We start from the raw sequence: 25,528 nt of genomic DNA on the forward strand, positions 1-25,528 counted from the left end.
GCTCCGGCCCCTAGAGACTCGGGACATCGCTCCGGCCCCTACGGACTCGGGACATCGCTACGGCCCCTACGGACCCGGGCCATCGCTCCGGCCCCCACGGACCCGGGCCATCGCTCTGGCCCCCACAGACTCGGGCCATCGCTCCGGCCCCTACGGACTCGGGACATCCTCCGGCCCCTACAGACTCCTGAGGGAACATTAGCACAACTTTGTCCTCATAAATTCTGTAACCTAGAAGACCCCACTCCTTGAAAGGTACAAACCACCAAAGCTCATTCAAGGGAAAAATAAACTGGAAAGTCCCGTATCTATTAAAGGAAGGGAATTTATACTTAAAAACAGGGCAGAAATAGAAGTCCAAGCCTAGACGGCTTCCCTGGCGAATTCCACCAAATATTCAGGGGAGAAATGACCCAGGTCTACACACTTTCAGAAACAGAAGGAGGAGGAATCACTTCACACCCATTTTACGAGGCCCTCATTACTCTGATAAGAAAACCAGACAAAGACCTCCAAGAAAACTTCAGGATATGCCTCATTAACGTAGACCCGAAACTCCTCTTTAAAGAAACTAGCAAATTGAACGCAGCAAGGTCTAACAGGGATAGTATATCATGACCAGGTGGGGTCTATCCCAGGAATCAAAGGTCGGTGCAACACTTTAAAAAATCACCGCAGCTTGCTGTATCAACAGAGGAGAGGAGAAAAGCCATGCGGTTACCTCGGTAGACACAGAAAAAGCATGTGCTAAAACACCACAGCTTTTCATAATAAAAACTCTGAAAATTATGAGTAGCACAGTGTACTACTTTCTTAAGTCAAACAGGGTGCCGGGATAACTTCCAGGTAACATCGTATCAATGGTAAACCGTTGCCCCCTTTGTAAACAAAGTAAGATCACCCACAACCAGCATTTCTACATGACACGGTGGAGTAGATCCTGGCTAATGCAATGAGGCAAGGGATAGAAAAAAATGATAAAAATCAGATTTGATGAAGTGAACTGTCACGTGATTGCGAGCAGAGCAAATCCAAAACACTCTACCAACTATTAGAATTAATAACAAATTTAACAAAATTCACTAGATACCTTATTTCCAGGCTTAGTAGAAAGCTAGTCATTCAGAGAGTGTGGGATTAGTGATCAGTGGAACAGAACGTGGAGCCTAGAAACAGACCAGCATATACACAGCCCCTGACTTACGATACAGGAACACCTATACTTCAGAAGGGCAGGATGCACTTTTCAGTCAAGGTTTTAGAGTAACTGGATGTTCATGAGAAGGATGAGCCTTGCCCTCACACAACACATGAAACTAATTGGAGGCGGCTCGTATATCGCCATAAAGTTTCTAGAACACAGAATATCCTCATACCCTTGGGCCAGACAAAGCTGTCTTAAACGCGTAAGGCACTAGCCATTAAAAAGTGATAAATGAGATAATTAAAACTGCAAACTTTTGTTCGTCAGGAGACATCATTAAGAAAATAAACAGGCAAGCCCACAACCCGGGAGACGTTATTGGTAACGCATATGTCTGACAAAGAATTTATACCCAGAATATCCCACAAACAAGTAAGAAAAAGGAAAGCAACCCGATTCAAAAACAAGCAGAAAGATGACTCTCGATTTCTGGTCCTGCCTGGAAGGAGCTCGGAGTCGTCACTCCGTCCTACGACAGGTAAAAGGCTGAACAACCTGAAACCGACACCTCTTCTTAGACCCGTCCCAGCGGGGGGAGGCCACAGGACAGACGCTGACCCCGAGCTGGAGACGGGCGGTCCACCCACACAGAGATTCAACGACTTACCGGAGAGAAAGCTCCAGGACGCCAGCACCGGGCAGGGAGGCCTGTGCCGTAACTGACGGTGCCGGGGACGCACGTGGACCCTTCTGTGCGGTGCCGGGGACGCACGTGGACCCTTCTGTGCGGTGGTGACTCCAGGGGACCCCGTCCAGGCTCCCCACGCTTGTGTGAGCTTTACCTCCACGAGCCCCGCCAGCTTCTCGGAGCGAATGTCTGCTAAGAGCCCCTCCTGCTTCCTGCAGGGGGAGGGCGGGGGGCCATCCAGTCCTTAACAAGGCTCTAGCGCAGGGGAAACTAGTTAACCTGAGGCTGACCCGCGTGGTGCTAACAGAGCCAGCTGACGCCGGGGAGAAACGGGCAAAAGATTTAAAGAGACACAAAGGAATAAAAGAGCACAACGCGCGAAGGGCCAACACACACCCGACAGGCGTCGGCCGCATCGCTTACCAGGAAAACACACACGGGAACCGCGGTCAGACAGCGCTCGGCAGGGTGGAAGCGTGAAAGGAGGTGGGACGCCCAGTGTCGGCGGCACGTGGAACAACCAGAGCCCGTGCCGTCCACGGGGGCGCTGGGAGCTCGACCAAAGCCGAGTCTGGGTGCCCTCGACCTGGGGGTGTCAAGTGTACCTCCACAAAGCTGGGCGGAACCAGAGAGCGGCTGCCTCTCGGGGGACGAGCTGAAGGCTGACCTGGAAGGGGAACGAGGGAAATTTCTGGAACGACGCTGATGTGCTGTGTGCTGCTGGGGGTTTGGGTTTCACACGTGTGTGCATTTGTCACTGCAGGGTTTTATGTTTCATTGGTAAATTGGACTTCAAAAGAAAGAAACTGTAAACAGTGAACTCTAGTTAATCTTACAGAGGCTGTACTGTCTATTGAGAAGGGTACTGATGTCTGTAATTTACTCTGAAATGCGTTAAGAAATAAGGATGGATGGAACGATAGATGGCTAGAGATGTACTAGACCAAATGTAGTAAAATATTAATGGCGGAATCGAGGCGGTGCTCCGCTAAATGATTTTCTATAATAAAAAGCTGGGGAAAAAAACCACTGGCAGCAGTGGGGTCCGACCTGTCACAAGTCAGACACAGAAGAACACCTACTGTCTGATTTCGTTTCTGTCAAGTTCAGGAACGGGTAAACCTGCTCCAGGTGTGAAGGTCACCTTCGGGTGGCAGGGGGCGGGTCGTACTGGAAGGGAGCACGTGATGGTTTCTGATGTCCCGGGAACGTTGCGTGTTGGGTGCCAGAAAACGAGAAAATTCACTGAGCTGTGCCTTACGATCTGTGCACCTTTATTCATATTTGCTATGCTTCAATAAAAACGTACGTTACAAAAACTCTTAGGGAAACAGGGACACGCTGGAACTTCCTTACCCTGAAGAAAGGTTCCACCTATAATCCACCTACAACCTATGACCGTGAGACATGAGAAGTATTCTCTTTTAGAAAATAGCAAAGATCATTGCAAGAACGTAGAAGCCCCCTCACGCCCCTTCCAGGCCCTGTCCTGGCAGAGTAAGCAGTTCAGTAATTAAGATAGTTTGGCGTTAATCCTGGGATAGACTCAGTGACCAAGGAAAAGAGTGAAAGCCCAGAGGCAGACCTACTGGTTCACGGAACCTGATTTATGACAGCGCAGGCTGGGGAAGACCGCTCGGGAGAGAGGAGACCATTTAACAAATGCTACTCAGACAATTAGTTATTCATGTGGAAAAAGTGAAATTGGATTTCTGTCTCACACCATAAATAAAAATCACTTGTGGAAGACAACGTGGGGGTTATCTTTATGACCTCACCGTGGGGGGAAGGCTGCTTAGTAAACAAGACACACGTGCTGGGCGCCGAAGAGATTGAAAACTTTGTTGACACTGAGAACTTTGTTTATCAAAGAATAACACACAAAGTGGGAGGAGATGATTCCACACAGAAACCAGCAAAGGGATAGGAGCAGAGTGTAAAAATCAGGAAGAAAAGGACCCACGACCCACAGCAAAATGGTTAAAAGATGCAAACAAGCTTCTCACACACACACGTGCAGAGATGCTCACTCCTTTGGTAACCGGAGGAAATGCACGTGAAGACCCCAGAGTCGCTGCACCGCACCCACGGATTGGCTGGGCCCGAGCGAGCATCGCTGGGGACGCGGGTTTCCTGCTGGTGGAAACGCCAACGGCTCCAGGCACTTTGGAAAATAATTAGGCTTCGTCCTGTAACGCTGAGAGTTTCCAGACGCCGCGGTCCTGCAGCTCCACTTCTCGTTAAATTCTAAAGAAACGTTTGCTCCTGAGCCCAAGGAGACCCGCCGTGATGTTCACAGCACGTTGCTTTTCGAGGCAAAACGCTGGGAACGACGCAGACGTCTGTATGACGGGGGAGTGGAAAAATACATTTTTGGGGTATATTTATGCGATGGAATTTTACCCAGACAACGCAGATGAACTTAGAAACACTGCGCCGAGTGGGGAAGAGTTGCATTGATTACAGAGTAAGCACGAAAGCAGCAACACTAAACCACACGTCGCAGCGTGACGTGTGTGACAGCTGAGGACACAGTGAGCGGATTCATGAGCTCGGAACTCGGGGTGCAGTGGAGCAGGGCCGGGGCGCTTCCCAGCAGCACTATGACGATGTGGGGGAGGGGCGGGGGCCCCGAGGCGCTCACACCCGTGACCTTTTCCCTGGACTGTGTCACGTGCCACGTGGCTAATTACAAACAGAAGTGGAACCTTTCCCACGCCCTAGCATCATGAAACTCACGCCTGGTGCGAACGCTTTCGAGGAGTTAACGAGTAATGTTTCATTCGGCTTAACAGACTTAACAGAAACAGACGTGGTTCTAATTAAGCCGACCTGGGCGCTTACCAGCGAAGCCCCTTCCCCCCGGGCGCTCAAGCTTTGCCCCACTGTTAGGTCCACTGGGACAGGCCTCTGAGAAGGACTCTACAGGTGGGCGTGCTTTCTGAGCGCCCGGTACCTGTGGGTGTGTTTGCTTTGCTTTAACCCACGAAATGCACCTTCCTTGAATGTCAGATCCTAGCTCAGAACCGTCCTTCCATCAAAAGCTGGGTTTGGTCCGCCGCCCCCCGGCATCTCATTTTCCCCCGCGGGGTCCACTTCCCGGCCCCGATGCTCCAGGAAGTCGTGGGCTTGGGTTCTTCCCGGGAGCCGGCCCTTTGGAAACTCCGTCTCCTTTAGTTGGGGACGTGCCCTCTCCCCCCGGGGGCACTGCCCACGCTCCGTCCTCTCCTCGGTCACACCCAGCACTGTGCGGCCCCTCACCAGCCTTGTCGGGGCGCCGGCTGCCCGCTCTGGGTCTCTGACCTGACGCCCCATGGCCTCTGCTTTGCTCCTGCCCTTTCAGGTCCTGAAACCCCTCCCTCGTCCGCCCCTTCTCCACCCATCCTGCTCCCCTTTGAGTGGCGAGCTGCCCGTGACCTGGAGTTCTTCCCGGAACGGGAGATGTGAATCTAGAAAGGTGCCCCCGGGAGCCCCTTGCTGGGCCGAGGAGGAGAGGGTGGTGGTGGGCAAGCTCGGAGAGTCACCCATCGAGGGGCCTCCCCTCCCTCCGTCCTTGGGGTGAGAACCTTCTCTCCTCCCTGACATCTGGGCGAGGCCCTGGCAGACACGCTGTCGGGTGAACCCGGGCCCCCTCCGTCTGGCTGGGCATCTCCCGTCTCCGAGGGCTCGACGTGTGCAGCGGAATCTCACTGCCCCGCTGCGTGCGTCATCCAGCGACCCAGTCACTAATCTTGAGCACATTTCCCTAATGCTTAAACGCTCGCTCACTTCATGAATGCCAACTAAAAACATCAACCAATAAAACTTCGCAGATATTTAGATACTGATTACAAACCGTAATCAAATGCTTCTAAACGTTTAATTAAAACCACAAGCTTAATATATCAGATTTGCTTAAATTGCTTCAAACGCCTTTATAATTAGGCAAGACCTACTGCCGTGGCTGAAGGACACCCCCATACGCCGAAGTCCTCATCCCCCGTCCCACCCCATGACTGTCTTTGGAGACTTGGCCTTTAGGGGTGGTTAAGGTGAAACAGGTCACGAGGGTGGCGCCTGGTCCAACAGGACGGTGGCCTCGTGAGAAGGGGAAGGGACACCAGAGCTCCCTCTGACGGATGAGGACCCAGGAGCTGGGCAGCCCTCGCTGGGAACCACGCCTGCTGGCACCAGATCCGAGAGAAAGAAATGTTTGTCGTTTGCGCCTCTCCGTCTGCGGTATTTTGTTTTAGCAGCTAAGACAGCACACAAATTATCATAAGGACTTAAGAAGGGGGGATTTGGGCTTCCCTGGTGGCGCAGTGGTTGAGAGTCCGCCTGCCGATGCAGGGGACGCGGGTTCGTGCCCCGGTCTGGGAAGATCCCACATGCCGCGGCGCAGCTGGGCCCGTGAGCCATGGCCACTGAGCCTGCGCGTCCGGAGCCTGTGCTCCGCAACGGGAGAGGCCGCAACAGTGAGAGGCCCGCGTACCACAAAAAAAAAAAAAAGGGGGTGGGGTGGGGATTTGGGAGCCGGGGGAGACGTGGTGGTGAAGCACACGATCGTCCGCCTTTGTCCACATGTGCAGAACTGGGCTGAAAGGTGACACGCGCCCCGACGAGAAAGAAGAAAAATCTTATAGCTTGCTTACACGGAAGCTGGTGCCGAGGCAATTCCATGGCTCTGCACGTGGTCCTTCCTCATCTGTTACTCTCAGCACGTCCCGAGTCCTTCCCGCGGTCGCTGCGGACAAAAGAGAGGGACGCACCCTCCGACAGCCTCCCCGCAGGCCTGGATTCTCTCAGGCGCACTCCTCCCGCGGGCAGCCGCGTCCTCCTGGTCCAGGACCCATCGCGCTGCAATCACCCGCGTGGACCTGTGAGACCCACGGGGAATGGAGTCACCCAGTGACTAACGGCTCCCCCGCCGAGGGGTCGCTGACAACACCCCCGGCTGCTCGCGGGGCCGGGCTCCTGCTTGTCTCTGGCACCCGCCGGTCCTGCGCGGGGGACGTGAGGTCACAGAGACACTGGGGTCCTTGGCAGAAACAGAAATACCACAAAACGGCACATGAGGATGCTGGCCCCGGTGAGGAGGCAGTCGTGCACACGCACTGACACACGCAACACACCGCACACACGCGTACACATACGCTCTTGGGGGCGAGCCCAGAAGACAGGCGTCCAGCACGTGCAGCGATCGTCTCTGGGTGACGGGTAATAAGTGACTTTTTATTTTCTTCCTGAGACTTTCCCACATTTTCCAGACACTTTACAATGACGGCATGAACGTTACAAGAAAAAAAATCCCCAGACATGTCTTCTTCTAAGTAAGAACCACCGTGCTGGCCCCGGCATGGCTGCTGCAGGAGCTGCTGGGAGCCCAGGCCTGGCTCGGCCGCTGCACGGACCCTGGGGTCTCAGGGGCACGTGGCCAGCAGGAAGCGCTCAGGAGCCGCGTGTCGCTGGCCACCTGTCCGGGCTGGGTTTGGCCGCTCTGGCCGTCTGGGCCATCCCAGCCTCGGGCCAGCTCAGAAGGGGTTAAGATGCTCCACCAATGCAAATCAGATTTAATTAATCCTTTTCATCAGTTGCAAATATACCTTCTGAACCCTATTAAAAACATGAATATGCAAATGCAGACCTTTTAAAATTCTCATTTTCAAGGACTAGGTGTTGGGATTTGATTAAGTGAATTCCGTTAACAGCCTGTAAACCTGGTGCAAAATTTAATTTCCATTTTAAGTTTGAAAAAAAAAAAAAACGGCATGAAGGCTCTTGCTAATTGAGGTAATTATAGTGTCACATCACAGAGGCCACACGCAGAGCCCACAGGCTCAGGCGGAGGGGCCCTGGGGGTGGCTCCCAGGGGCCCACAGCCAGCCCTGCCGTCAGGCCGTTTCCCAGATGCGGAGACTGAGGCTCAGGTAGGGGAGGAGACGTCCCCGGGAGCCCCTCGCAGGTCGTCGCATGTGGGCTGCCTGGGCAGCCTGGGCCCCCCGACTCACTGGGGAGGTGGGGGCACCGGGCAGGGAGCGCAGGAGGGAGCCCGGGCCCATGTGTCCCCTCCGTCCGCACCTCCACGAACTCCCGGGTGACCTGCTGGGACAGACACTTCTCTGTCGGTCAAGCAGGAGACAGTCTGGAGGCACGTTTAACACGCACGATGGCTTGCCAGCAATAAGCAACCGTGAGCCGGCACCGCCAGCTGCCCAGGACCCTCGGCCCCCGTCCGTGGTGCTGGCGCTCGAGGGCTGTCCAGTCCCATACGGTGGCCTGTGCGCCCTCGCCACTGAGCGCCTGAAATGTGGCTGGTCTAGACCCAGATGGGCAGCAGGTGCACAACAAGATGCTGGGTTTTCAAGACTCAGCGCTGAGAGATGGTAAATGAATGTCTCGCTAATTTATATATATGTAATTTAGAGAACTCATTTTTAAAAATTAAGATATAATTGACGTATTTGTTTCAGGTATACAGCACGATGATTCAATATTTGTATATATTGCAAAACCAATTTTTATATGGATTACATGTAGAAATAAAGTGCTGGATGTATTAGGTTAAATATATTCATTAAAGTTAATTTCACCCGCTTCTTAAACGTGGCTGCTAAAATAGTTCAAATTACTTATGCGACTTGCATGCTACTTCTGTCATCAGGGCAGTTCTACGGAAGACGCTAAAGCTGATGGAACATGTGTACTTTATGTATACTATACGTAACTCAGATATATTATAAGCAAAATATGCATAAAGAAATGCCAGGTGGAAGGATAAGCAGGCCCAGGTGTGCGTCAGCTTGGGCCCCCCCCTCCCCCCCTCCCCCCGGCCCCCATAACAAGCAACCACAGCCGGGGCGGCTTAAACAACAGACAGTGACTTTCTCGGGGTCCGGAGGCTGGAATCCGAGGTCCAGGCTCCTCCCGAGGCCTCCCTCCTGGGCATGCAGACGGCAGTCTCCTCCCTGCGTCCTCACACGGTCGGCCCCCCTGTGTCTGTGTCCCAGTCTCCTCCTCTTACAAGGACACCAGTCCTATGGGATTAGGGACCAGCCTAACGGCCTCATTTTAACGTAATCACCTCTGAGGCACCGGAATTCAGCACATGAATCTGGGGACACAGCTCTGCCCACCAGGGAGGACGAGGCGGCGGGGTTCTGGGGAGAAGGTCCCCGTGGTGGGTAGACAAGGGCTGGTGTGTCTGAGGCTCGCCATGGAGTCCAGTTCCCAGAAATATTAACCGACTGGAAATCACCCCAAACCTTCCGCTCACTCTGGAAAATCTGGGGCCACGAGGAGGGCGGGGACAGAACCACGAGAGAAAGGTCTGCAGGCAAGACTTGCTAATCTGAACCTGGAAATGAGTTTTTGTTTTGTTTTTGAAGTAATGACCAAAATGGTTCACGAGTATGGAAGTTCTGAGAGATGCTGTCAATTTTACTTTAAACTGAGAATCTGGTGTTTCTGTAGGTTATTGTTTTCAATAAAACTTAAGTGTTTTGGAAATAACAAAACCCCAATGAAATACATCAGTAGATGCTTTTATGGAAAATTTCCAAGACAACTGTTAAGTGAGGAAAAAACCCAAGCTGCAGAACAAGCCAGTTATTTTCAAACCACACAGGAGCCCAGTGCGCCCAAACCCTGCGCTGTCTGCGCGTGTGTCAGGTGCCCGTGTGTCAGGTGCCCATGGCCATCACAGGACGAGCTGGGGCAGGGCCAGGGGGGCTTCTCCTTCACTTGACATTTCTGCTGCTGAGGGTTTTTCCTTTTACACTGAAAGTGCATCAAAATTGTGCAGTTGAAGAAACAGACGAATGAGAAGAAAATGGAAACCACGAGACAGGCACCAGAACGCGCGCCATCGTTGCCCCCTGTGCTGTATGACTGTGGGCGAGGCCCTGCCCCTCTCTTGGCCGAAGCAGGAATTTAAGCAGTTTGGTAAAGCCACCGCTCCTCACTGTGCCCACATGTATGTACACACACGTGACACAGCCATGCACGCACACACAGCACACACCCTTTTCTGTCCTGCCCTAGACTCCACGCCCTGGACCTCCAAGTCGCCCCTCTGAGGCTGCCTGGGGACAGAGGCCCGGCCCCTTCCTTGGTCCTGGCATCCTGGCGACATTGAACCACGAGGAGAACAGGCAGGTCTGACCCAGAAGCTGGGTCGTGAGGGCTGCTGACCCCGGCCAGGAGGTCCGGGCCTGACGGACTTGCCTGCGGCCTGAGGCAGGTCCTGCCCTTTCCGAACCCCGGCCTCCTCTCAGACAAGACGCAACTTGCGGGCTCATCACGGGATGGGAAGGAGCTCTGTAAGCTGGGGTGTTTCAATCGGGGGGCGGGGGGGTGGGGAGCCTCGCAAACTGGAAGGGGGCTCGTGACCCACGTGGGGTCACGTCAAGTGCAGATTCCGACCCAGTGGGTCCCGGCATTGCTAGGCGGCTCCTGGGTGACACCGCGGGTCGTGGTCCACACCTGAGTCATGAGGAGCTAAAGAAAGCCCGGAGGTTTACTCATTTCCAGAACACGAACCAGGCGCACAGGGAGGGGAGAGAGACGATGAATAGCTCACAGCCTTGAGCCGGCGCCTCCGGAGGCAGAGGCGGGCCGGGCCCTGGGGGAGGCGGGGGTCCCACGGGGGCCCCGGCAGGCGGCGCTGTCCTCCCTGGGAGCCTTGGGGACGCCGGAAGGAGGCTGTCACACGCCAAATCCCACTCCATCCTGGCAATTAAGGTTTATCGCCGTAGCACTAATCCCTTAAAATTAGTCATTAGCGGCTTAACAACCACGTAGCGCTGGTGCCCACTGACGAGCTGGCGGCGGTGGGGTCTCCGCCAGAACCAGAACCTTCCGGGGCCTGGCTCCCCACCCGAGTGCACCCAGAGCCCCCGCAGGCGGCGGGGCGGGCAGCTGGCAACCTCAGCGGCATGTGACTGAGCGGACCTGGGAGGATGCTAGGGGGCCGCTGCGCCCCATCCCACCTAGACGCGGCCCCGGGGGTGAGGGGACGGCGCCTCCTGCCCCTCTTCCGGGAGGGAAATCCTGAAATTCGGCGCAAGCGCTGTCAGCCTGGGGCTGGGTGGGTGGTCCGGGCCGGGGGGTGGGCTTTCCACCTGGAAGCGGCCTCAGGGACCCCCCTGCCGAGGAAGGAGGTGTGAGGAGCCCAGGGCAGGGGGTGAGACCAGGTCCGGGTGCTCACGGGAGGCTGGGCCTGGGGAGGCTTGGCTGCCAGCCGCCCACCCTGTCCTCCCACAGACACGGGGCCGGGTGCTGGGCGGGGGCCCAGCGCCGCTACTGCAGGACCCGGACAGGGATTAAGTCTCAGGAGGTGACACGAGGCTGGGGACGTGTGGCCCTGAGGGACCCATGGCATGAGAGGGGCAGTGGGGAGGGCTGACCTGGCCTTGGGGGCACGCGTCACCAGCGGGAGTCAGGGCCGTGGCACGAGCGCAACCCCTCCGCCCCCAACCCTCCGGCACGCGCCTCTCCCGCCGGGGATCCTGGAGTTCAGTTCTGGCCTTGCAACCGAGACCGCCACGCTCGGGGGTACCTGCCCGGCCCGCGCACCCCCTCGTGGGCCCTGTGGTGACCCCTGGGCAGAGATCACAAGCTTCTGGCCTGGCCTTCTGGCCAGGGTGACCCCACCAGCAGCCGGCCGCTCCCGCCTGCCCTGAGCGGGGACTGGCCACGTCTGCCCCGTCTGGGAGCCGCCCTCTAGCAGGTGCCGTCTGCATGCCGGGCGCACACAAGGGCCTCGCAGTGCATTCGTGTGGGCTAATGATTTTGCGTCAAGTTCTCACCTGAGCCTTTTATCACTGGCCTCTGAATTCAGCGATTTCACACGGGAGGCAGGCCGGGGCCAGGCCTGGGGTGACGGGGACACAGCCTCCGCCATACGGGGGCCCAGCCCCAGCCCTCCGCGGCGCCGGGGACGGGGGCAGAGTCAAGGGCCTGGTCCCCCACTCCCAGGCTGGGGCCCAACATCATCTGTGGGACCTTTTCTTCCACAGAGCAGCAGGGAAGCGCCACTGCGGGTCTGGGGGTCCCGACAGAGGGAGGGAGACGGACGAGGCCCCTCCCCACCAGCCTCGCAGGGAGGGGCTCAGAGCCCGAGACGCGACTTCACTCTGTGCTGGTGGAATGAGGGGTGAAGGAAGGTGCCCTCTGACGTCTGCTGGAAAACCCCTAACTGGGGGGTCTTCATTAAGCGCAGAACCCCCGGGACCTCCGCCTGGCTCAGCAGAGTTCTGCGCGAGCGTCGCTGCCTTCCCCCCGATTCGTGACGACAGAGAGACATGGAGCCTCGCTCCTCCCCTGCGAGATGGCGCTGAGGGCGCCCAGAGCGTCTGAGGCGGGGTGAGGAGAGCAGGACGCCCCCAGCCGGACCGGAGTCCGGTTCCGAGCAGCCTGGGCCCCGGGAAGCCAGTCTGCACGCCGAGCCTCAGTCTTCTCGTCTGTGAAGTGGGAACAGCACTTTCCTCCAGGGCCGTGTTGGCCGTCAAACCAGCCGGGGGGCTCTGGGTTCCGGGCCTGTGCTGACCTTGCTGTGACCCTGGGCCTGGCTGGGCCTTGTCTGTCCGGGCACCCATTCACAGACCGAGCTCCAGAGTGACTGTGATGTGGGTGGGGTGTGAAAGGCACGGGGTCGGGGCAGCCCCAGACGCACAGGCCACACCTCCCTGGGCTCTGGGCTCTGCAAAGGGACCCAATGCTGGCCCTCCCCACCCACCTCCCCTGACCGTGGCCCGGAGACCTGCCGTGGGGCAGCACCGTAGGTGAGGCTATGCCCGAGGCCGCTCCCACCCACCTCTGCCGGGCTCCAGGGGCACCCACCACCGCTCCTCCAACAGGCACACAGGGCGGGGATGTCAGGACAGCAGGGGTGCCGAGCTGTGTGCGTGGAGGGAGCCCGTCAGCCCAGGGGCTCAGACGCACACACAGTGAGCCAGGTGGGGGCTGAGGGGAGCCTTTATTTCACAAGCGCCGGGAACTTTGCCGGCAGCCCAGCTTCACCCACCAGGTCCAGGCACGGCCAGGCTTGAGCACGGTGCGGTAGGGGCGCCTGGGGGAGGGGACAGGAAGCCAGTCCAGAGCACTGCCCGAGGTCCCCCACCGCTGCCTCCTACCTGCTCTCCAGGACGGAGGGTGACGAAGTGGTGGCCTGTCCCTGCAGAGTGGCCGTGAGCCCAGGGGTCGGGGAGGGGCACCCCTGAGCCGCTTAACCCTGCCGGCCAGAGCTGTGCACAGGTGGCTGGGGGGCACGCAGGAGTCCCCATCAGGCCCTGACGCTCACGGCCGTCTGGGCAGGAGGCCGGGCCCTGTGGATGGGGTAGCTGGCCTGGTGGGGCTGGGACCCCAAGGGACAGGCCTGAGCGGGCTCCCGCCGGCTGCCTCTTCCGCCTTCGGAAGTTGGGGGCACGGCCGGCGCGGGGCGGGGGGCCAGGCCTGAGCGGGCTCCCGCCGGCTGCCTCGTAAGCCTTCGGAAGTTGGGGGCACAGCTGGGGCGGGGGGCCGCAGGCTAGGCCACCGTCTGGCGGCTGAAGAGGTCAAGGGTGAGGGCGCTGAGGAAGGCGGGGATGCTGTCCTGCCGCAGCAGGTGCAGCTCGATGAGCTCCTGCACCGTCCGAGAGAACTCCGTCTCCAGCAGTTGCATCTTCGTGCCCGAGGGTCCCGCGGCCTGCAGGGTGGGCGGGAGACACAGGAGATGCCGTTAGCAGGTGGGCCCTGGGCGGGTCGCCCCACTCAATCCCCCGTCGCCCCAGGCTCCAGACGCGGACGGGCCATCTGCCCAAGTCCAGGCATGTCCCCCCAGGCGAGGCTGTTTCTCGGGCCTCCTGGGTGGTGGGTCTCACCCACGCTTCTGGAACCTAGAAGCCAGGACGGGGGTGTGCACTCCAGCTCACCAGCTCCTCCGGGTCTGTCCACCCTCAGACCCGAGCCCTTGTGAGGACGCTCCGTGCCGGGCGTGAGGGCCCTGTGACAGCCCCGAGGCTGCAGGCGCTCCGAGGCGGGTCTCGCGCTGCCCCATGTGCCAGGGCGACGGCCGAGGGGCCGCTGTGTCAGGGCCTCTCACCCACTGCCCTCGGGCGCTGCTGCACGGCAGGGCTCTCTGTCATGGCGGCGGGGCTGCCTCTGGAGTCTGCTAATACGAGTTCAAGTCCAGCCCCTTCTGGCTGTGAGGCCTCGGGCATGGAACGGAGGGGCTCCCAGCTGAGGGAACCGCTGGGGCTAGCCCACTGGGTGGGGCTGGCTGAAGGGCGGCAGGTGGGGGCCAGGCAGTCCTGGAGAACCCGAGAGAAGCCAATTCCTTTCACTACCTCTTTACGTACACGCGCCATCTGCGATTGGGGAGGTGCCACGAAGGAAGGCGGGCCTGCCCCCAGTGATTCGGAAGACCAGCCTTTAAACACCGTGTGTGCCACACGGGGGGACCCCCAAGCTAGCTGGTCAAGCCCTCACGTGCAAGTGGGGAGACCGAGGCCCAGATGGCTCAGGGCTGGCCTGGGTCACAAGGCAGGTGTGAGCAGGGCCAAGCCCAGGGCAGGTGCTCCCGGGGGTGCAGGGCAGCTGGGGGGTGGACAGAGGCCCGAAGGTGCCCAAACACTTGGGCAGGGCTCACGGGGAAGCCCCCTCCCTTCCTCGGGCAGGCCTGCGGCAGCTCTCAGACCCTAGATGGTGCCCCGACGTGGGCCTCACCTGCCAGCAAGCCCATCCCAGGTGAGTTAGGACCCCCGGGGTCTGCCTGCTGGGGGCGCAGGCCTGGGGAGAGGCCGTCGTACACCAGACAGAAGCCTGTGGCCTGCGACCCTGTCCAGCAAGGCAGTGGTGCTGACGGGGCAGCTCAGGGCAGTCAGGAGGCGAGCAGGGTGGCGGCCACCGTGGGCCAGCCCCCCACTTGCGGAACGACCACCTGCCCGCCCTGCCCATCCGGCCCAGTCAGCTCCACCCCTGATGAAGGCCACCGCTCCACTTGGGGAATCCCAGGCTGGAAGGGACACACCCGGTGACACGCAACACGCCCCATGGGAGAGCCCCCTCCTTCCCAGGCAGCCGACTAGTAAAGGCTTCTTCCCGCCGACCCCCAAACTCGCCTGCCAGCCGGAACCCTGGCTCCGCCTTGGCGGGCACCCGCTGCACCAAGATTCCTGTTAACGGCCACCAGGAAGTGGAGCAGCGCCGCCTGCGGCCCACCCACGCGGCAGCCCAGGCTCGGGGGAAGGTGGACACGCTCCTCCCGGCCCACGGACACCCTGAGAAACGGCCCCCGCCAAGACACGCGTCTGAGAAACGACTCGTGTGCAGGGCCCACCGGCAGCTGACAACTCAGCAGGAGGAAGACAAATGACCCCGTTAATAAGCGGGCGAGCAACCCGAATGGGCCTTTTCCCCAAGGATACAGACGATTTCCCCAAGGATACAGACGATTTCCCCAAGGATACAGACGAACGGTGCCACCACCTCCTGTCTTCAGGGAAGCGCAAGTGGAGCCCACGGTGAGACCCGCCTCAGGCCGTGAGGACAGCGGTAACCCAGGCGACACGGTGCTGCGAAGGACGCGGGGAAGTAGGAAGCAGGCACGGCGGGCGCTGCGCAAACAGTCTGGCGGCTCCTCACGAGTGAGCCACGTGACCCGGCAATTCCACTCCTGGGTACGTGCCCAGGAGAAGTGAACACACATCCACACAGGAACTGGCACAGGAACGTTCACGGCAGCAACATTCAACGTAAGTCAAAACGCAGAAACAGCCACCGACAGGCGAGCAGGTAAGTGCAGTGCAGCCACGGGAGGAGCGATGCTCTGTACACACGACACCACGGACGACCCTCGAGAGCACACGCCAGGCCAGACCCCGTCGGTGTGACTCCACTCGCCCTGGCGAGCGCCACAGCAGGCAAAGCCGCCCAGACGGGGGCTGGGACCGGGGTCGGGGAGGGAGAAGGGGAGCGACTGCCGGTGGGCACGGGCCTTCTCTGTGGCGGATGAATACCCTCCAGCGTCAGGTGGGGATCACACCTCAGCAGGGCCGTCTGCAACGAAAGGCCCCCTTCTGCCCAGCAGCCCGAGGGTGACCCCCCGGCGGGCCCAGCAGGCAGGAGGAGGCCTGACAAGGGGCAGGCCTGGATGTGCCACGGAGGGGGGCCCTCCGGGACCCCAGGGAAGGAGCTGGCTCCAGCCCTGCATCAGCCTGCCCCTGCCCTCCGACCCACGACCCTTCCGAGCGGCCCTGGAGCTCCCGGTGCTGCGGCCATCCTGGCTGTGTGCCGTCTCACTCGGCCCCGGCCCCCCCGCGGGCGGCCGGCCCTGCGCCGTTGCCCGTTAACACGTTTAGCCTTGTCATAGTGGTTCAACACAGACCATTTTCAAACAAAAATAAGAGAAACCACTCTGACCTTTACCAAGAAAATCCTTTAATTTCTGCCTTCTGCTCTTGATTCTGAGTATTTTTCCCTAAATGTCAGAGGGGCCGGTTGTCAGCTGTCGGCTCAGCACAGGCTGGGTGGCGGGTTAGCGGGTGGAGGGAGTCCGGGGCCCGAAAGGGCAGCCGAGTCTCCTGGCTGTGCAGTGGTTAGGGGCAACCCCGGCCCGTCCTCCTCCGCCCAACCTGGCCCTCCCTCACCCCCTGCTCCCCCGAGAGGCGGCCTTCCACTCCGACTTAAACTGGGGGTCCTCTGGGCGCCTCCCCAGGCCCCTGCAGGCTCTGCATGTGGGTCAGACGCGCCTCGCGGTGTCTGCACCGGGGCTGCCACTCCCGACGAGCTGGCCTGGCTCAACCCTGACCAACAGGGAGCTGTCTGGGACGCCCTGTCTGCCCGCGGGCATCGCCCGGTGCTCACCCCGCTGCCGGGCAGTTCTGGGCACCCGGCCGCCCTCAAGACCCAGAAGCAGGGCTCAGTGCTTCTCTCTCATCTCGACCCACGTCCAGGCAACCCCCCACGGCTCCCGGCTGCTCCCCTGACGTGCCCGGGGCCGGGTCCCGGTTCTGCGGACCTGCCATGTTCCCAGGACGTGCCCATCAGCCTGCGTTCAACGCTACCTGGTCCCCAGGTACCTTGTACGGCACTCTAATTAGGAGCTGTTCACTTAAAACCAGAGCGCAGTTTTTAAAAAAGCAAACTGCCCAGTAAGATGTGCTGACCGTGCTGGACGGGAGGGGTCAGGCGCATAATAAAAGTGCCCGGCTTGAGGGACACGTGCGACCAGGTCAGCCCAGGCCAGGGCGTGGCCCGGCCTCAGGCCCAGCCCGCTGCCTGCCCTCCGAGGTGACCGGACGCAGCAGACACTGACTGCTCTCTGCCTGGGGAGGGTGAGGATCCTGCCTGGATTAGCCACGAGGAAATCAAAGCACCCCCGTCTTCAGAACAGAGTCAGGGCTTCTCAAGCCGGAATCTAACACGTCCCAAGTGCTCTCGCGCGCTCACGGGCTGATCTGGGGAGGGCAGCTTGCCCCGGCCGGCCAGCGTCCTCTTGAAATTTCTGCGCTCGAGAACGCCCTGGAGCCGGCACTGGGGGTGCCCCTCGGGCGCCCGCCGTCCCCCGCGCAGCACAGCCACCCTCCGGGGCATCGGAACAGGAGCGCGGCTTGGGGAGCTCACGGGGCTGAGATGAAAGGTGGTTCGTTACGGTTTTCTGAATTCTCCGGGGTTTCACTATGACTGCACATGCTTGTAATCAGTAAAAACAGTATCTAAATTATACCCACAAGGCCTGACAGCTTTGAGAATGGGCAAATACACACGGCGTCCCTGCTACAGGCACGTGCCGACGTGTGGCTTCACCAGCTCCCAGGCCGGCGCCCGAGCGGGGCCCGCGGTGGGGACACACGGTGTCTGGGACCGGGGCTCGTGGGACGCCCTGCCACGGTGCCGTCACCACCCGTCGGCCTCCAGGGCTGGGGTGAGCTTCGCGGGGATTGGGGGTGGACACCTGGCTGGCTTCCTCCCCAGATCCTCCCTGCCCGTGGGAGGGCACCTCCGGGGGTGCCCCCGCCCGCCCCCCATGTCCTGGGCTGCAGGTGACACCCAGCGTGGTGGCCGGCGGCCTGCAGACGCTGCGGAAGTCTCTGCGCCGCCTGCCCACCTGTGTTTCTCGGAGAGATGCGCGCACAGCCCCCCTGGCTCCCTGAGAGTCCGGCCCCGTGGAGCCCTTCTCGCCGGCCACGAGGACGAGCTCTCCCAGCCCACTCGGGCTGCTCTCTCCCCGCCTGGTGCCTCGGGGCCCCTGTCCCAGCCGCTGTGGGCCCGCTGCCGCCGCATCCCTGTCACCCCCAAAGCCTGGTCAGCCTCCCACTCCAAGAGCAGATGTCTCCGTACCCCCGCGAGGCCGGCCAGGCGTGGCTCCCAGACCAGGGGCGACTGGGGGCGGCCGCTGCGCTCTGGGTCCCCGGAGCCCAGGGCAGGCGGCCCTGGGAGGCCCAGGCAGACGCTGATGCGTGCGAACAAGCAAGGGACACGGTGACAAGTGGGTCAGGACAACTTGGCCAGAAGCTGAGAGCGCTGTCCCGGCACGAAGTTCCAGGGAACGGAAGCTGGCAAAAAAGCATGTCCAGCGAAATAGCTCACCCAATTATCCCGCTTAATTGTACTGAAAAAGCATCTAAATACTGCATGTTCTAATTATACCAGTGCTACTGGAATTCACCGTCCCCAGCTAGGGGTGACCTTTCCCAAGAGTGATTGTGGGGGGCAAGGCTGGGCACCCCAACAGTTGCAGATCCGTCTCAAACCCACAATTATTATTATTATTATTCTTCTATTTATACAGCCCTCCATCTTCCTAGATGCTCCGTTTTAGATCCACACGCAGCTGTTCCTGCAGCCTCACGAGGGGGGAGGGCACACACGGGGCATCGAGGCCCCGAGCGGTCACTTCCAGGAACGCTGCCCCTCGCAGGTGGGCACCCGAGGCCTCCTTCCAGGAGGTTCCTGGGGGCAGAGGCCCGTGGACAGGGGAGGTGCGAGTGGGGGTGGGCACCACAGAGCCAACCGCCTCCTTCCCACGTTCTCGGGGGCAGGGGCCAGAGAGGACCCAAAGGCCCGGCTCCCCCGACCCTGGGACCGCCGCCCCCCTGGGCCCCCGCCTCCTCCGTCAAGTGGGCTGGGCCACGTGTCCCCTCCAGCCCTCATCCAGGAAGCCTGCCCCTCCTCGCTCCCCATCGAGACAAGTCACACAGCCTCGGAGTAATTTTGTGGAGCCCACGGGGGCCGCGGAATCATGTGAAGAGCGATGTGGTTGCAGGACCGGCAGCGACGGAGTCAGAAGCTGGGCTCACCGCCGGCTGCTCTCCTGTCTGCTGTGTGACTGGCCACATCACTTCACCTCTCCGAGCTGGACTTTTCTCAATTTAAGGGGGACGCGTGCCTGTGTTCCCACCCCAGAGGGCTGCTGGCGGGCTCAGATGATAACACCTGTCAAAACGCTCGGCAGGCACCCGCCTGAAACAACCGGAAAAATGAGACACAAACACGCAACAGTGCTTTCAAGTCCTGGGACACGTGGGAATGAGGGGCACGGTCCCGGGAGACGGGAAGCAAGCCCTGTGACGGCCCCATTCACCCCTCAAGAGACTTTCTGGGCACAGTGAGGGAGAGGCCCAGGCAGAGCCGGTGGACTCTCTGAGCTGAGGGTCTGGGGAGACCCAGCTGGCCAGAGGGTGCAGGACAGAGTGCCTGACAGGAGAGCCACGCCTGGAGGAAGCACTGAGCAGAGGATGCCCAAGCACTCAGCAGGGTACTGGTCAGCACACAAGGAAGAAACCACCTGAGACCACGGGGATCAGAGCAAACACCACCCCCGCAGGAGGAGCTCACACGGCTGGAGCAGCGCCCGCCCTCAGCAGCCACCCCAAAGAACCCCCCCGTCACAGGGCACAGGAGGGTCTCCCCTCCACACGAGCACAGTCACCCTCAACTACATCCTGCTCTGGTCCTGCTCACAATTTTTTTTTTTTTTTGCCACACCTGGCGGCATGTGGGATCTTAGTTCCCCAATCGGGGATCAAAGTTGCGCCCCCTGCAGTGGAAGCGCAGTCTTAACCACGGGACCGCCGGGGAAGTCCCTGGCTCACAACTCTTAAACTGAGACTGAAAGAATCTGCTTCCAAGTAAGTAACACCCCTGAACAAAGTCTGGGAGCTGTCACAGGAAGACAAAAACACCCAGCCCCCAACGGGAAGAAATTCACCGCGCCTGGCACCCATCAACGATGATGAGCGTGCAAACGCCAGGGGAATACGATTCCCAGGGAAGAGAAAAAGCAATCGACTGAAATGGATCCAGACCTGATACTGATGCTAGAACCAGCAGATGACGTTAACTCAGCTGTTACAACTTTATTCCAGGTGTTCAGAAACTTGAAGATGTAAAAGATACAGAAAAAACTAAACTGAACTTCTAAAGGTGAAGACGACAGCGTATGAGATGAAAAGTGTCCTGGGTGGGATTAATGGCAGATCGGAGGTTGGGGAAAAAAGTTTAGTGAACCTGAAAACAGAAACAGAAACCGTTCAATGAAAGAGAGAGGAGAAAAGAATGAAAGAGAAAGAACCACACACGCGAGAGCGAGCCTTGGGGCCCTCGAGGGACACGCCACACGTGCACCTGAGCCCCTGGAGAGGCCGAGACGCGCGTGCAGGCGGCTTCCGAGACGGCCCCCAGTGACCCTGCCACCTGGCACTGGCGTCCCGCGCAACCCGCTATCCTCGAGTTTGATGGACTCTGAGTAAAAAATACGGCACAAATGATGGGGCGTCACTTGGGAGGTGGTGTCACAGTGGACGGTGACTGCCCTGCTCTCACTCTCTGCTTCTTGCCTCTGATGAAGCACAAACCAGAGAAGCCATGACCCGTCCGCATGACGAGGAACGAACTGAGCTCTGCCCACACCCACGTGAGTGAACTCAGGGGCTGATCCTCTCCTGGTAGGGACGTGAGGTGACCACAGCCTGCGAGAGGCTCTGAGGAGGGGGCCGGCTAGGTGCACTCAACTCCTGGCCTTTGGAAACTGAGCGACTCAGTCTGGGGATAATCTGTTATTCAGTGATGGATGACCAATACAGGAGGACAGAAAAAATACTTGGAAAAAGAACAGCCCAAAACATTTGAATGGGATGAAAACTAAACTGGCAGCTCCAACAAGTTCAATGAACCCCAAGCACAGAAAAATAAATGAAGAAAATGACACCAAAGTACATGGTAATGAAACCACCCAAAATCAATAATGAACATTTTTAAAGCAGCCAGAGAAAAACAGACACGTGACCACAGAACAAAGAGGGGCTGAAAGCAGATTCCTCACGGGGAACAGGGAAGCCAGGTGGCCGTGGGACAGTGTCTGTAAAGCACAGAAACAACAAACGAAACCCAGTCAACCCAGAATCGCACCCGGTGAAAATGACACGTGGGACCGGAAAAACCCTATTATCGCCAGCTGACTGACACTACAAGAAATGCTGAAGGAAGCCCTTCACAGAGAAGGAAGATGAAGGTGGAAATGTGCGTGTACACAGGAAGAACGAAGAACGCCTCATTCCTTCAACGCACAAGGAGTGGAAGCTGCATATGAAGTACATGAAAAAACTTAAAGTATCTTCTAGATATCTCTGAAAGGTGATTGACTATTTAAACAAGAACAGTAGCAGTTTACTGTGAGGTTTACAACATGTGTATAAGTAAAATGTATTTCAAGGAGTTGAATAAGGCAGGAAGGAGGCAACTGGAAGGTTTATGCGTGTAGCACGAGAACTCCAAGGTTCTTAGAGTCAACGTGCAGCGATATTATGTCGCTTGAAGTTGACTGTGGTAAGATGTACACTGTAAGTCCTAAAGCAATCTGTAAAACACCAAGATAAAGTTACAGTTAACAAGGCAAAAAAGGAGATATATGAATTTGTACAAATTATTCAGTTAATCCAGGAGAAGGCAGAAAAAGAGGAACGAAGCATAGGACCCACTGCAAACAAACAATGAGATGTGGGCGTAAACCTAATCAGAGCAGTAATCACCTTAAATGTAAACGGTCTAAAGACACCAGTAAAAAGGGAGAGACTGTCAGACTGGAAAGACTTGCAAGGCTTAATTATATGAGGCTCATAAAAAAGTAAAAATACGGGGCTTCCCTGGTGGCGCAGTGGTTGAGAGTCCGCCTGCCGATGCAGGGGACACGGGTTCGTGCCCCGGTCCGGGAGGATCCCACATGCCGCGGAGCGGCTGGGCCCGTGAGCCATGGCCGCTGAGCCTGCGCGTCCGGAGCCTGTGCTCCACAACGGCAGAGGCCACAACAGTGAGAGGCCCGCGGACCGCAAAACAACAACAACAAAAAGTAAAAATATGAAAAAGATAAACCACACTAACGGAAGCCAAATGCTGCGGTGACCATGTTGACACCAAACAACTTAGATTTCAGAGCAAAGAACATCATCAGGGAAAAAGGCCATTTCAGAACAACAAAGGGATTGATCTACACACAAAATAAAGACCAACAGAAATGCAAGAAGGAATAGACAAATCTGTAATTATAGTCAGAGATCTCAACACCTCTCTGTCTACTGAGAGAAAAGGAAGACAGAAAACGAGCAAAGATATAGAAGATTTGACGATACTATAAAAAAACCTGACCTCACGTTTACTCCAGAATACAAAGTATTTCCGAGTCTATTTATTTAGACCACATTCTGGACCTTAAAACAAATTTCAGTAAATTTAAAAGGATTTATTTCATGCAAACTATGTTCTCTGACCACAATGAAATTAAATCATCAAGTAGTAACAGAAAGCTATCTGGAAATTTTCAAAATATATGGAAACTTAATAATATACTTCTAAGTAACCTATGGGTCAAGGAAAAAATCAAAAGGGAAATTCGCACTTTTAAACCGAATGACGATAAAAATAAAATGTCAGAATTTGTGGAATGCTGGTAAAACAGAGCTTGGGGGAGAATGTATAGCACTAAGTGTCTACGTTAGAGAAGAAGACTTCAGCTTCGACCTTGAGGACTTCCCAGGCGGCCCAGTGGTTAGGGCTCCGTGCGTCTGCTGCAGGGGGCACGGGTTCAATCCCCGGTCAGGGAACTAAGACATGTGCCGTGGCCAAAATTAAACAAATAAATACATAAATAAGAAACTAAAATAAAAAGGGCAAAGTACACCCAGAGTAAGCAGAAGAAAGGAAATAAAAGATCAAAGCAGAAATCACTGGAATAGAAAGGCATTAGAAAAAAATGAAACCAGAAGGGATTTTCTCCAGATTAATAAAATTGATAAACTGGTCAGATTAATCAGGAATAAAAGAAGACACAAATTACTAGTATCATGAATAAGAGAGGTGACAGCACTATGAATTCTATGGACGTTAAAAGGATAGTAAGGGAACATTATGAACGACTTTTTGCCAATAAACTTGACAACTTAAATAAAATGGAAAAATTCTTTGAAAGACACCAAAACTACCAAAGTTCACTACAAAGGAAAGAGATAATCTGAATAGTCCTACGTCTATTAAAGGAATTGAGTTTGCAGTGAAAACCTTCTCACAGAGGACTCTCCAAGGCTGGATGGCTTTCCTGGTGCATTCTATCAAATGTTTAAGGAATAAATAAATACCAGCTCTACATAAATCGTTTAGGAAAACGGAAGAGGAGGAATGCTCTCCAACCCATTCTATGAGACAAGCATCACCATGATGCCACGATCAGACAATAACAGCACAAGGAAAACAAATACAGTCCAATAATCCCCAGGAGTAGACATGCAAAAATTCTAAACAAAACAGTAAGCAAACGCATGTCCAATAACATGCAGAAAAGGTAATATAAGTGGGTTCTATCCCAGGAATGCAAGGCTGGTTTACCATTAGAAAAAGTAATTCAACATATAAACAAAGTAAAGGAGAAAACCCACAATATCTCAATAGATGCAGAGAAAGGACTTGACCAAACCCAACATGCACAGCTCAAAAAATTCCTCAGCAGATGAGGATCAGACCAGAACTTCCTCAGCCTGATAAAGGACGTCTCTGACCAGCCCACAGGTGACAGCACACTCAGTGGCTTCAGATTGAATGAGTCCCTTCAGGTTGAACTTGGGACAAGAATGTTCACTCTCACCACTTCTACTCAACACTGTTCTGCAGGTTCTAGCCAGGGAAATAAGGCAAGAAAAAGAAATACGTTAAAAAGCTACTAGAACTAATATGCGAGGTCAGCAAGGTTGCAAAATAAAAGGTCAATTTTACAGGGCTTCCCTCGAGGCGCAGTGGCTGGGGGTCCGCCTGCCGATGCGGGGGACGCGGGTTCGTGCCCCGGTCCGGGAAGATCCCACATGCCGCGGAGCAGCTGGGCCCGTGAGCCACGGCCGCTGAGCCTGCGCGTCCGGAGCCTGTGCTCCGCAACGGGAGGCGCCACAATGGTGAGAGGCCCGCGTACCGCAAAAAAAAAAAAAAAAAGGTCAATTTTACAAAAAAGAACTGTTTTTATATGCTAGCAACAAAAAGAAATTAAAAGTAAAAAACAATTCATGATCAAAAATATGAAAAACTTAGGGATAAACTGGACAAAAGACGTGAGACACCTGTGCCCTGGAAACGAGAGGACAGCACGGAGAGGGAAACTGTTCGCAGGTTGGAAGACTCGATATTGTCAAGAAGGCAACTCTCCCCACGTGATCTACAGCTTCAGTGCAGCCCTAGTCAAACCTCAGCAGGCTTCCAGTGTAGGACTTGACAAGCTGGGTCTAAAATCAACACGGAAGTGCCGAGAACCCAGAGCGCCCCAAACCTCGAAGAACAAAACTGGAGGCCGAGACTGTGACTTCAGGGTGGCAGTGCAGGGAGGGGCGGCACAGAGACGCCTGCCGCCCGGCCTCCGCCGACACCCCCCTCCCGTCCTGCTGCTGGACGTGGCCTCCCCTCTCCCAGCCACGAACCCGTGCTGCCCCCCGAGCCCGGCTCGAGCCTCCCCGACACCTCTGCACGACCGTGACACCTGGGCGACGCTCTCCAGTCTTCACGCTGGGCTGCACGAGCGCCTGCAGCACAAACGTCCAATACGACGACCCAGCAGCCACGGGTCTCCCTCCATCGACGGAGCGGCTTGGGCGGGAGTGGGGTTCTCTCCTCTTTCACCCAAGTCGCCTCCCTTTGCTGCTACTGCTGGACACGGGTACACGGACGGCGGCACCCAGGCCTGGCAGTCAGGAGCGGCGGTCTCGGGCACACCCGCTGCGGCCCCCTCGTTTCGGGCAGGTGACGGTCTGCGGGAGCCTGCTCGGTCTGCGTCGGGTCCGCCGTCCCTGCTGGGGGCCGCAGGTGCGCCCGGTGACGTCCAGGGGCCTCAGCCTGCGCACGTGTGTCGCTAGTCTGTGCCAACCGTCCCTCGCCCCCCAGCACCGGATCATGTGCACACTGCCTTGTTTTTCATCTTTGGCTGAAGATCTGATCTTGGAACGGAATTTTCTTTTTTCCTTTTTAATTACTACTCGGTAACATCACCAAGCTGTGAGTTTATGGCTTTGTAGATCTTGTGTTTTTGACACTAATTACTCACAAAGGCTTTTTAAGCTCCATTTCAACTCTGCAACTGCCACGCCGGTAATAAAATAAGAGGAAGCGGCGACAGATTTCAGCCCTTCCCGCCTGAGCCCTGGGCTTCCGTGTAGCTGCGGTCCTGCGGCCCCGCGGCCCTGAGGCCCCGCGGCCCTGAGGCTCCAGCGCGGGAG

General features: G+C 57.1%; 1 protein-coding gene across 7 annotated transcripts in view; it reads right to left on the bottom strand.

The window, feature by feature from the left end:
- Nucleotides 1-13,210: 13,210 nt before the first annotated feature.
- MAD1L1 (mitotic arrest deficient 1 like 1) overlaps nucleotides 13,211-25,528 on the bottom strand; it is a 315,176-nt gene continuing 302,858 nt past the window's right edge. For 6 of the 7 annotated variants that reach the window (XM_027125595.1, XM_027125597.1, XM_027125600.1 and 3 more), the window contains one exon: nucleotides 13,211-13,494. In XM_027125595.1, the coding sequence (XP_026981396.1) occupies nucleotides 13,336-13,494 (159 nt within the window). In that variant the 3' untranslated portion in view covers nucleotides 13,211-13,335. The remainder of the gene's footprint in view (nucleotides 13,495-25,528) is intronic. The other variant, XM_027125596.1, reaches the window with a different exon arrangement.

This window comes from Aethalodelphis obliquidens, unplaced genomic scaffold, assembly GCF_003676395.1.
Source record: "Aethalodelphis obliquidens isolate GAN/ISIS:26980383/991018 unplaced genomic scaffold, ASM367639v1 scaffold30, whole genome shotgun sequence".
Classification (NCBI taxonomy): Eukaryota; Metazoa; Chordata; class Mammalia; order Artiodactyla; family Delphinidae; genus Aethalodelphis; species Aethalodelphis obliquidens.